Source organism: Pseudorca crassidens, chromosome 10, assembly GCF_039906515.1.
Source record: "Pseudorca crassidens isolate mPseCra1 chromosome 10, mPseCra1.hap1, whole genome shotgun sequence".
Taxonomy (NCBI): domain Eukaryota; kingdom Metazoa; phylum Chordata; class Mammalia; order Artiodactyla; family Delphinidae; genus Pseudorca; species Pseudorca crassidens.
This window is the reverse complement of record NC_090305.1, coordinates 60174054-60186525: the sequence shown is the minus strand read 5'-3', so window position 1 is coordinate 60186525 and position 12472 is coordinate 60174054. Positions and strand designations below refer to the sequence as shown.

Below are 12472 nucleotides of genomic sequence, written 5' to 3'. Positions count from 1 at the left end.
CTAGTTCTGCATTGACTAGCTTTAGGTTCTGGAGTGAGTCACATAGTACATCTCAGCTTTCTTCTCATCTGATGAGATGAAAGATTGGGCTGAGTATTCTCCAAGGGTCCTTGGAGCTCTGTGCTCTGGGTCTGTGCTCTGAAGCTTTCTGTTTGAGAAAATGCAGTCAGAGCAAAGGATTCATTACTAACTCATCCTTATCTGTACTGACAAAAATAAGAAAACTTCTTATATTGGGAAAATAATAGCTGTCTGTTCCCATGTTCTGTTTTTTTTACCTTTCTATTTCGATTATGACCGACACGGAATCAGTGTCGGTTCACCCTTGGGAGATTTTTGCTGCCATTTGTTGACTGTTTTGGCTACAGTTGAATATCGTTTTGTGTCAGGACATTTATGTTTTGTTGAAGATCTTTATGATGTGTTATACCGTGATACAATCACAAGGACATGGTTCTGGTTTTCCCTCATCAGAAAGATGCTTCCTAAGATGGAAAAATTAAAACTGTTAGTGACATGAAACAATTTTTATATGAGTTTGGAATGAAGCTTTTCTGTCTCTTTGAAGTAAAGAAGAAAATTAGGAAAGGATTAGGAACAGAATCTAATGCCAGTATATCATGATGTTATGCATAGGGTAAATGTGTTCCTGTTCACCAAACTGAAATCCCAAACTAAGGGTATAATTTCAGCCCATATTGTTACATTATCTTCATGTTTGTCAAACGTTCATTCGAAGTCCTTTTGAATCCACCTAAAGTGCTAATGCCTCATAAATTTTTAGAAAGATTTGGTTCATAGGAGATAACTATTGTTGGTGTCCGAAGCCATTTTATGAGTGTAATATTAATCTCCAGTCATTTCTGCAGTGTCAGCCATGAGATACGTGGAACCATTGGATTTTTCTGAATGGTCAGTGATCTATATCACCTGCCAGAGTGTAGCTTAAACAACAACAAATGCTGTCTTTTCTTGTTTCTCAAGAATAACCACAGTTATCATATACCCTTTCACACATCCGTTACTTTCCACATTTAGAAAGATTAAAAATGAAGCCCTCTTTCTACCATAACAACTCTCAAATCCTACCAAATCTCATCGATTTATGCATAATAAGAGCATGATGTAACCTGTTCAGTCATTAGTTTTTTCTTTAACGCAAGGTTTTCGAAGGAAGTTCATTCTATTTTTACTTTATAAATCGTGTAATTTCTTTATAGTCCTAGGGTGAATTTGCCAAATGATCTGAAGTCTGTTCTTTCCCATGCAGGGTTAGTCATCTCATTTTAGTGGAGCCTTGGGGTTTTCCTGAGCGACCACACCTTGCTGATGAAGAGAGACCAATTCCAATTTGGATCAGAGCCTTGGGAGCAGCATTGACTCCCTTTAACCCTTTAGCCAGCCTCAGGATTGCAGGACCCTTTGGTGAGTGCTTGCTTGTATCTGTATCCTAGGAAAGCAAAATGTTTATACATAGCAATAGAGGAGTATTTGCTGATCACCATTGTTAGTTAAAATCTTAAAAACAAACAAAAAAACTGAACCTTACTTTTTCTCCTCCTCCTCTAAAAAGTACCAGTCCATGCATAAAGGTGAATGAAACCAGGCTCCTCTCCTTAAAAAGGAGTCTTCAGGGCTTCCCTGGTGGCACAGTGGTTAAGAATATGCCTGCCAATGCAGGGCACACAGGTTCAAGCCCTGGTCCAGAAAGATCCCACATGCCACAGCAACTGAGCCTGTGCTCCACAACTATGGAGGCTGCGCTCCAGAGCCCATGAGCCACAACTGCTGAACCTGCGTGCCACAACTACTGAAGCCTGTGCGCCTAGAGCCCGTGCTCCGCAACAAGAGAAGCCGCCACAGTGAGAAGCCCGCACACGGCAACGAAGAGTAACCCCCACTCACCGCAACTAGAGAAAAGCCCGTGCGCAGCAATGAAGACCCAACGCAGCCAAAAATAAAATAAATAAATTTATTTTTTTTAAAAGGGTCTTTATATTGTAAACATTACAGATAATTAGCAAGCAGAAGAGGTGGGAAATGCTAAGGATGAGGTTAGGTGACCTTGAACATTCTGAAAAAAGCCAAGCAAGTAGTGTCTTGGGGAAGTTTACCTGCTAGCCCCAGGCATGGGAGTTTATCTGCTAGCCCCAGTGACCTGTTGAGGAGCCTTTGGCCAGTTAGTGATGTCCAGCTGACAGGTCGCAAAGCCTGACCTGACCGATAAACGTGGGATAACAGGTATCATTACTCAGATTCCTTTCTTGCCCTGTAATGTCAGAGTGTTAAGAAGATAAAAGTCATCCTTTCTCACAGAGATTTGGGGGACTCCTGATCTGTGTTTCTGGTCATATTTTGAGTTTAGTCTCTGATTTAAGTTATTTGACCCTCAGCTCTTCTGTCTCAGCCTCACAGCCAAGGGAATTTCCTTCCCTCGTTGTCACAGATGGTGATGGTCTGGACCTCTGCCTTTCCCTCTTACAGCTTGTGTCAGTTAAGAGGGCTTTTGGCTGAAAGGGACTGAAGACCTCAGCGGTTTAAACCAGAAGGCCTTTTATTATTTCCTTAACAAGCAGTCTGGAAGCAGGTGGTTTTAGCATTTGTTCCCAAAGCTAGCTCCTCGATGTTAGGGTTTGGGTCTGTGTATGTGATTCTCTTGACCTTTTACCTCAGTGGTTGCTAGGACAGGAAGCATGATCTCACAGGCTCTCCGAACAAGAAGAAAGGAAAGCATGATGCTCTTTGTCAGGGAAGGACGTCTTCCCTGGGAGCCCCAGCAGACTTCCCCTTATGTCTCTGCCCACCCCTAGTTCTTCCATTAGCAAAGAAGAAGAAATTTCTATGACTGATCAATCATCATTTGTTCCCAGGGGCTGGAGCGAGGGGCCTGCTTTCCTGGGAACGTTGCTGCCTAAATGATACACAAAAGTCAGGTTCTCTTAGCAAGAAAAGAATAGCGGTGTGGCGGGTGGGTGAGGGTGAGGCAATACCTGCTGCATAGGTGACTAGATTCTGCTGCCCCCTGTCCAGGCCTGCCCTGCCCTTGCCTGAGTGCCATCCCTTTGGGAGAGCAGCGGGACTGCAGCAATGAGAAGAGGGCACAGGGGCTGAATTGGTGACCACACTACATGCCCTCAGTACTCCTGTAGGTAGCCTCTTTTCACCGCCGCCCCCATAGAGCCACGCCTTCTTAGGTGCCTGGTCCTCCTTTGATGAGCTGCTTAAGAGCTTTATAGTCCTGACATGTAAGTGGATTTTGCTTGATCACAGTTACACAGGTAGCAATTATGGGAAAAGTAAAGCATAAAAAGAAGTTAGGAGATAATGATGGGGGAGGGAGGAAGCCTAGGAGGGGCCCTTTAAAGCCATGTCCTCTGCCTCCCATTGTTGTCTGCACATGGTGGTGAGGGTGATGCAGAATGTCCACTGCATCATGAGAATTCTTGGTGGAGCTGAGTAATTCCTTCAGAGATGGGAAGGCAGGGCCAGTGAAGAAGTAAGATCTTGCTAGAGTATTGGGCAGTGATAGCAGAGAGGGAAACCGGCCAGTCCCTGGGTCCCCGAGGGAAAACAGTAACCAGACAAAAGTTCCTGCTCTTCATCCTCTTTGCTTTGGGGGCCTTGCCCCTGCCTCTCACCTCAGGGGTGGGACCGTGAGAGCCACTGTGGATGGACTTAGCGGGGACTTCTGCTAGTGTCCCAAGCAGAAACTCTGAATTAATTTTCCCAAGAAATATTTATATACCAATTCACTTCATATAGATGCTAATGTGTTGTAATTGTGGAAGAAATACAAATTATTAAGTTAATTTTATGTATGAGCTGTCCTATTCACCTCCCTTGTTTAATACAATTTATTTTCCTACAAAAACAAGTCTTAGGCAACTGTTTTTGAGCTCCTAAAGCATATTAGTAAGTCAGCATATGACAGACTTTTATTCTTATTTTAATCTTTCCTTAGGGAACTTGAGGAGAGCAGTTTCTAGGATATGTGCTTTTTTCCACTTAAAATACATATTTGAATACATGTGTAATGTAGCATGTAGTGCTCATTATAGAAGCAAACACTAAACTCTTCTATATTTGTATATAAATTAAATTATAATTTAAAACATACATATAATTTAAAATGTTTGTTTTCTATTAAATAGGTTTAAGTCTAGTACAGCGTTTAAGGCCTGATTTCAAACGGAAGTATTCTTCAATGTTTGCAGATGATACTGTGACAGAATACATTTACCACTGTAATGTCCAGACTCCGAGGTAAGGTTTATCTAAATTTACTGTGTTTGTGTTTTAGACTTTTATTTTTTGAAAATATATGAAGAGTCCAGGAGATTTTTATCAGTATGTAAATGACTAAATTTAAAAGGACAAGTAGTTAAATGACTAACACTTCTTAATTTACTCATCTATTCATGGAGCACCTACTATGTAAAACATTGTACTGGATTCTGATGAGAGATTAAGAAGCCAGACAGGGCACAGTGGTTGAGAATCTGCCTGCCGATGCAGGGAACACGGGTTCGTGCCCCGGTTGGGGAAGATCCCACATGCCACGGAGCCTGCGTGTCCGGAGCCTGTGCTCCGCAACGGGAGAGGCCACAACAGTGAGAGGCCCGTGTACCGCAAAACAAAAACAAAAACAAAAGCCAGACAAACTTTCTTCCCCTAAGGTGCCTGTGGATAGTTGAGGGAAGTCTTGGCCTTGGGCATCTTGTTAAGGTGGTCAGAGTTGAGAGAGAAAGAAGAATTTCAAATAAAGCAGCATTCCCAAATGAGTATGAATGTTCTACAAAAAAGGAGTTCTGGGTTAAACAAGAATGGTTTTCTGTACCATGGATCTTCTTAGAACCCTTTTTTAAGCCAAAGGTTTTTTGTTGTTGTTGGTTTGTTTTTTATTTTCAGTTGTGTTGGGTCTTCATTGCTGCATGCGGGCTTTCTCTAGTTGCGAGCGGGGGCTACTCCTCGTTGTGGTGCATGGGCCTCTCATTGCGGCAGCCTCTCTTGTTGTGGAGCACGGGCTCTAGGCTCGCGGGCTTCAGTAGTTGTAGCTTGTGGGCTCTAGAGTGCAGGCTCAGTAGTTGTGGCACACAGGCTTAGTTGCTCCGCGGCATGTGGGATCTTCCCAGACCAGGGCTAGAACCTGTGTCCCCTGCATTGGCAGGCGGATTCTTAACCACTGTGCTACCAGGAAAGCCCAAGCCGAAGGGTTTTGAATCTCCCAGGTGCGTGGGAGATACTAGGCAGCATTTTCAAGTTCATTTGCTGATTGCACCCTTCTTTTACTCAGCACTTCTTCAAGTCTGTGTGTCAGCATGAGAAACACTGCTGCAGCGGTGAGGAGTAAGTGAGGGTCGAGGGGAAGGGGAGTCTGCGTGAATTTTGACAGTGATTATGAGAGAGAGCATAGTAGAGGGAGCAAGAGGGCCAAGCAAAGGTATTTCTTTTTCTTTTTTTTTTAAATTACTTGTGGATGTTGTGTACAAGGCACTGGTAGAGAAAACAGAGCCTGAAAGTCTTGACGAGCTGGGAGGATCCTGGAAGACAGAGCCTACAGTCATTAGGGAGAGGATCAAGAATGGAGTATAACGATGAGAGCTCCAGTTCTTGTGCTGGGTTCTGTACCAGAATTATTGGAGGCGTTTGTCAAAAATGTGGTGCCTCAGCAAAGGAAACCATAAACAAGATGAAAAGGCAACCCTCGGAATGGGAGAAAATATTTGCAAACGAATCAATGGACACAGGATTAATCTCCAAAATATACAAGAAGCTCATGCAGCTCAATATCAAAAAAACAACCCAATCCAAAACTGGGCGGAAGACCTAAATAGACATTTCTCCAAAGAAGATACACAGGTTGCCCACAAACACATGAAAGGATGCTCAACATCACTAATCATTAGAGAAATGCAAATCAAAACTACACTGAGGGTATCACCTCACACCAGTCAGAATGGCCATCATCAAAAAATCTACAAACAATAAATGCTGGAGAGGGTGTGGAGAAAAGGGAACCCTCTCGCACTGTTGGTGGGAATGTGAATTGGTACAGCCACTTTGGAGAACAGTATGGAGGTTCCTTAAAAAACCAAAAATAGAACTACCATATGACCCAGCAATCTCACTACTGGACATATAACCCTGAGAAAACCATAATTCAAAAAGAGTCATGTACCACAATGTTCACTGCAGCACTATTTATAATAGCCAAGACATGGAAGCAACCTAAGTATCCATCGACAGATGAATGGATAAAGAAGATGTGGCACATATATACAATGGAATATTACTCAGCCTTAAAAAGAAATGAAATTGAGTTATTTGTAGTGAGGTGGATGGACCTAGAGTCTGTCATACAGAGTGAAGTAAGTCAGAAAGAGGAAAACAAATACCGTATGCTAACACATATATATGGAATCTAAAAAAAATGGTTCTGATGAACCTAGGAGCAGGACAGGAATAAAGACACAGACATAGAGAATGGACTTGAGGACACGGGGAGGGGGAGGGGTAAGCTGGGACGAAGTGAGAGAGTAGCATTGACTTATATACACTACCCAATGTAAAATAGATAGCTAGTGGGAAGCAGCCACATAGCACAGGGAGATCAGCTCGTGCTTTGTGACCACCTAGAGGGGTGGGATAGGGAGGGTGGGAGGGAGACACAAGAAGGAGGGGATATGGGGATATATGTATGCGTATAGCTGATTCACTTTGTTGTACAGCAGAAATTAACACAACATTGTAAAGCAATTATACTCCAATAAAGATGTAAAAAAAATAATAATTGTAGTGAAGACCATTGAATATTAAAAAAAAAAAAGAAAGTGGTACCTGAACTCTGTCTCTAAGACTAATTCAGCAGTTCTGGGCTGCATCTTTAACAAATGCTTCAGATGATTCTAGCCATAGACCATACTTTAAAATATAAAAGTGGTACCTCATCCTTGCTAAGACTGAAACTTGGGTGAAAGGCTGAGAGGTGAGATGCAGAGACAGCCTCCTTCACTTTTTTTTTGTTGTTGTTCCTGTCTCACTTCTGTCAGAGAATATGTACACCTACTTTATTAAAAAAATTGAGGCCTTGAGAGCACTTGAGGTATAGCTGTAGCCTCAGTCTTTTTAATAAAGTAGGTTAGAGGTTCTCTGCCAAAGGTGAGGGAGGCTGGAGAGGTTTGGGGGTCCCCCAAGGGTTTGATGTTTTGTGACTCACCAGGCAGTTGGGTCTGATGGTTTAGGTCTACACACTTCATTGACTTGTTTCAGCAATTTTTAGTGGCCTGTTCCAGGGACATCATCTGTTTTCCTGCATGGTCTTAGTGGTTTGTTCTTCACCTACTCACATTCCATGATTACGTGTGCCTGTGTAATCCTAGTTTGTTGCCTTTCTTGTGGTGGAACTTGAATTCATAAACGGCCGTTCAGAAGCACACCTAGTACAAGGAAAGAAGAGAAATGACGGCAGAATGGATCTGTCCTAGGAGTTTGCCAAATGTTCTGTATTTTATGTGACGGTCAGTCAGCTGTGGCCATGAGAGAAGACATAGGACAGGCTCAAGAAAACAAAGTTTAGTATACTCACAGGTCCTAGAGAGGGGGTCACTGAATGCTTTGAAGGGTCGGGGGGATGCACCAGATTTTGGTCAGGTGGCAGAAGACAGGAGTGAGGGAAAGTCCAGGCAGGAGCCTTTACTGGGTTCTGCAGGAGAGGCAAGGCAGCGCAGGGTAGGCAGTGTAGGATTCGCTAGTTGAATAATTTCAGTGGGCACTAAGATATAGGGGTGGTTTCTAGTTGTCTGGCACCTGGCCCTGGGCTGATTAAGGCAGAGGAACATTGCCTCCGGGGATGTGCAAGCCAGACAGAAGAGGTGCAGCTCTGGATTGGTTAGTTGCATATAAAGGCAGTCCCAGTTGAGTCCTTTGCTGTCTCTACGAATTGGCTAGCTCCAGGAGGCTGTCTCTCCCCAGCCGGAAAGGTTTTTAAAGATGGCAAACATCATAACAGGCAGAAAATTTTAAATATAAACAATACACAAAGAATACTTAAGCTGAATGTGTTCTTATCTTGGTATTGGTTTTGCCATTGTAGGTAAAATGCTGGTGCGATGAACATGTGGAAAAGCTCCCTTGTAAATAAGTTAGAGTGAAAAAACGTATTTCAGCTATCCCCACAGGAAATTTGATGATTTTATGATAGGGACTTAGGGTTGCATGTTTTGATTCGGAAGATGATCATTTTTTTTAAGAGTTTTTTTAGAGTTTAAAGCATCCTTGTTTATCTAACAAAAGCATATAACTTCTGTGGGGTTTCTTCCTTACATTTCCTAGTAAATTATTTTCTATGTAAGCTGCGGTTTTTCTTAAAAGGAGGAGAAGCTAAATATGAGTCTGTTTCGGTAGAGGTGGGAGTGTGATACATACTTATCCCCCAGAATCATACATATGATTTTCTCCCTTTCTCCCTCTGAACGCAGTGGTGAGACTGCGTTCAGAAATATGACTGTCCCTTATGGATGGGCAAAGAGACCAATGCTGCAGCGAATTGGTAAAATGCACCCTGACATTCCAGTCTCGGTCATCTATGGCGCCCGATCCTGCATAGATGGCAATTCTGGCACCAGCATCCAGTCATTACGACCACATTCGTATGTGAAGACTATAGTAAGTGTGTGGTTTATTTTTGGCTTATAGTTGTAGGTGAAGTCTGTTCTATTATCTTTGCTTTCAGTGAGATTTCAGGTCATCCCTGTGCTTTCACATCTAAGCTATACCTGCAGCTTTGGTCAGAGACCTGCTGTCACTTGTGACGGGGGCAGGGGTTTGACCCATACAAATCTTCATGTCCAGACAGCGAATCCCCATTCTTAGGCCCTTGTCTGTCCTAGAGTCACAGCATCTCCGCAGTGGGAGAGACTGAAAGAGGGACAGACAGGTCCAATAGCACTGCGACCACCTCCCAAGGCAGCACATGCTTACTTTGTTCAGTGTTTCTGTTGGCCCTATTGTTAGAGGTCAATTTAGAATGTTATTTTTGCATATGAAAATTTTAGTAAGGTTCACTGGATTTTTTCTTTATTCTCAGATCCTTTATTTAATGAAGTATATAATAGTTACTGCAGATCAGTATTGCTTTTTCTTTTATGTTTTATATATAGCTGTTCTCACTTTCATTGCTAAGTGTCTTTGTATGTGTCATTGTGTTTTATTAAATGCTTTTACTCACTGACCATCTGACTGCTTTTCCTTTCCTAGGCCATTCTCGGAGCAGGGCATTATGTGTATGCAGATCAACCAGAAGACTTTAACCAGAAAGTGAAGGAGATCTGTGACACTGTGGACTGAGCACACTGCAGATGACGTGGAAATGCACATGGGTAATACAGTTCCTCAGCAATAATTTGCAGTCTGCGATGCAGAGAGTAAGGAATCTCACATGAGAACCAGGCAGTCTTCTTGACTGTACTTTCCCCATGTTTTCTTTATGAAGCTGCTAGCACATTTAAACCAGGTAGTGCCTTCTAGAAGAATGACTTTCCTTTCTCCAAAATCAACATGTACAAGAGTCTCCAAATCTGGTAGCTTTAATAAAAGGTTATTTGTCCCTCTGCTGTACTGAAATATTGTAATTTTTCAACTGAAATTTTTATTTCTATCTAACTTTGCTATATCAAGTATTTTTTATATTGCAGTCTGTACTGCCAATTTTAAAAAGTGATTTCTGGCTTCATTATTTTATATAATGTAAAGGTGCACCTTATTTTCCTTGCTTATATATACCATGTCTAATAACTGATAGAGTTAAACAAAATTTGGTGTGTTTTTATGTAAAAATTTGTCACTTTCTTAGAATGCTTCACTTCATTTTTGAAATGGAGTGTTGAGACAGGGTTTTGGTTAAAAAGATGGGAGTTGACTTCTAGCATTGATTTTTCTGATTTTCCTTTGTTTTCTATTTAAGGCTGCAAAGCCATGTTCACCGTTTTAAATGTGATCCATCCTTAAGTATTTCAAGTACGGAAAAGCCTTAACTAAAAGTCTATCCTATTTTCCCCCATTAATACTGTTATTCTTTTCTTTGAGCCTGCATGCAGCAGAAGGAACAGATTTCCTCACTGAGGGGTCATTAAGACTGTTACCTTCCAGTAAGCCAAATCATATATTTTCATCTAATTCTTGTAGATGGGTGCTAAAACTGGATTACATTTTTACCACTAAAATATAAAAATCAGTGGTGCTGTTATATCTCATGGCACCAGAAGTTAGCTAGTACTTGGGGGTTTTTTTGTTTTGTTTTTTTAAGAGTTTTGTGTTGATTAAATAACTTACATACTTTATTACAAAAATTCTGTAAGGTTGATTGAACTATTTGACAGTAACTACCATCAAGTGTAGCACTTTCTTGCTGTTTTTAATACAAGGAAAATTTCTCTGAAACTGAGAAAAAGCTCCATGTGGTAACTGGCTACTACTGAGAAGACCCTCCACAAAAGAAAGTTGAATAGGATGGTCACCAGCAAGTCATCTTTGCCTTATGTTTTGCTTAATGTTGCTTGTCTAGGAGAAAGGTGGTTATGTAAATAAAAACAGTGAACTAGAGCAAATAATGACTTCATAGTTTTGATTGTTGCATTTAAAAAATGATTAGGAAATCTTTAGTTGTTAGGAAATGTAAGGTTGTATCACTGTTGATTAACTGTGAGGAAGACGAATGTTCTGTTTTCAACAATATCTCCCCTGCCCCAAAAATAGGCACATTTCACTGAAGCATGACAAGTAGCTTCCCAGTGAGCAATTTGTCTCAGTTGTGGGATGGACTAGGTTAGTGCAGAAGGTAACAGGAGAGCCAAGTCAGATTTCTCTACCTTGAGAATAAAAGTAGGCTTTACTTTTTTAGTTTGTATCTTGGATGGCCAGATTCAAACCTATAAGTGGTGCAGATAATTTGGGTCATTTTTGGTGTTTTTATTTGACACACTCTCCAGTCTCTCTTAATTTTCCTTTGCTGGGTGAATGACAGTTTTTAGTCGTACAGGAGGGTTTCTGCACAGGAAACGTGGTCTCAGAACTTAGAGGGAAGTTACTAGTTTCACTTAGATGGGGGAAGTTACTAGTTTCACTTAGATGGTTACTAGTTTCACTTAGATGGGGCTTCTAGCCATAGATGTGCCAAGTGATTCAGGGAAAAGATGTACCCAGGTGTCAAGTGGAACTTATTTTCCTAACAACTAATTTTGGTTTCTTTGAAAAATATTGCCATAATTCTTTTTAAAAAGTGAATTTTACCTTGGGCTATTGTATATGTAATTTTGTGAAGACTGAGCTAACACAGAAAGTTCCAATCCTTGAATTCCTGAAAATAGAGTGGGTCCTAAATGTTTTCTTTAAAAAAAAAAATCTGGGCTTCCCTGGTGGCGCAGTGGTTGAGAGTCTGCCTGCCGATGCAGGGGACACGGGTTCATGCCCCGGTCCAGGAAGATCCCACATGCCGCGGAGTGGCTAGGCCCGTGAGCCATGGCTGCTGAGCCTGCGCGTCCGGAGCCTGTGCTCCGCAGTGGGAGAGGCCACAACAGTACATTATGTACAATGTACTTTATTTTACAGAAAATAAAGGAAGGAGGGATAACACTACTAGATACTATAACATACTATAAAAAATTGAGAAAAAGTCCAGGAATTTAGTATATGATAAAGGAATCATCTTACTGGTGGAGAAAAAGACTTAAAAAACGGTGTGGAGACAAATGTGGTTAAACACCTGGAAGACAGTAAAATTGAATCCATTTCTCACACTGTACAGAAGGATAAAATCCAAATGGATTAGAGACCCAACTGTAAAAATGAAACCTTCTAAATAACTGGAAGAAAACATAGGTGAATTCCTTTATGATCTGAGAGTGGGGAAAACATTCCTATGACCGAATATCCAGAAGCAATAAAAGGAGGAGTTTATATCTAACTGAAAGAAAGAGATTTGGATGGTCAAAAAAAGCAAAGTTAAAAAGTAAATAATAAACTGGCAAAAATATTTGCAACATTTATCACAAAGGGCTAATATAATATAGCCCTAATATGTGAAGAATTTCTAAACTTTGAAAAGAACCAGAAAGAACGGGCAAAAAGATACAAACAGGGACTTCCCTGCTGACGCAGTGGGTAAGACTCCGCGCTCCCAATGCGGGGGGCCCGGGTTCAATCCCTGGTCAGGGAACTAGATCCCATATGCGTGCCACAGCTGAGAGTTCGCATGCCACAATTAAGTAGCCAGCAAGCCGCAACAAGGGAGCCCGCCTGTTGCAACTAAGACCCAGTACAACCAAATAAATAAGATATAGACAGTTCATAGAAAATAAATTGCAAATAAATAGCTCTTAAACATATGAGGATACACATAATAAAGAGAAATGCAAATTAAAACTACTGAGATACCATTTCTTGCCTGTTGGATTGTGAAAAGTCCAAGTTACACAGT

At 41.4% G+C, this 12472-nt stretch overlaps 1 protein-coding gene across 4 annotated transcripts in view; it reads left to right on the top strand.

Moving 5' to 3' along the window:
* Positions 1 to 10607, top strand: part of ABHD5 (abhydrolase domain containing 5, lysophosphatidic acid acyltransferase) — a 45925-nt gene extending 35318 nt beyond the window's left edge. For 2 of the 4 annotated variants that reach the window (XM_067753879.1, XM_067753882.1), the window contains 4 exons: positions 1271 to 1425; positions 4152 to 4263; positions 8478 to 8664; positions 9256 to 9608. In XM_067753879.1, coding sequence (XP_067609980.1) covers positions 1271 to 1425; positions 4152 to 4263; positions 8478 to 8664; positions 9256 to 9345 — 544 coding nt within the window. In that variant the 3' untranslated portion in view covers positions 9346 to 9608. Of the gene's footprint in view, positions 1 to 1270; positions 1426 to 4151; positions 4264 to 5293; positions 6619 to 8477; positions 8665 to 9255 lie in introns of those variants that run through there. The other 2 variants (XM_067753880.1, XM_067753881.1) reach the window with 2 other exon arrangements.
* The last annotated feature ends 1865 nt before the right edge of the window (positions 10608 to 12472 follow it).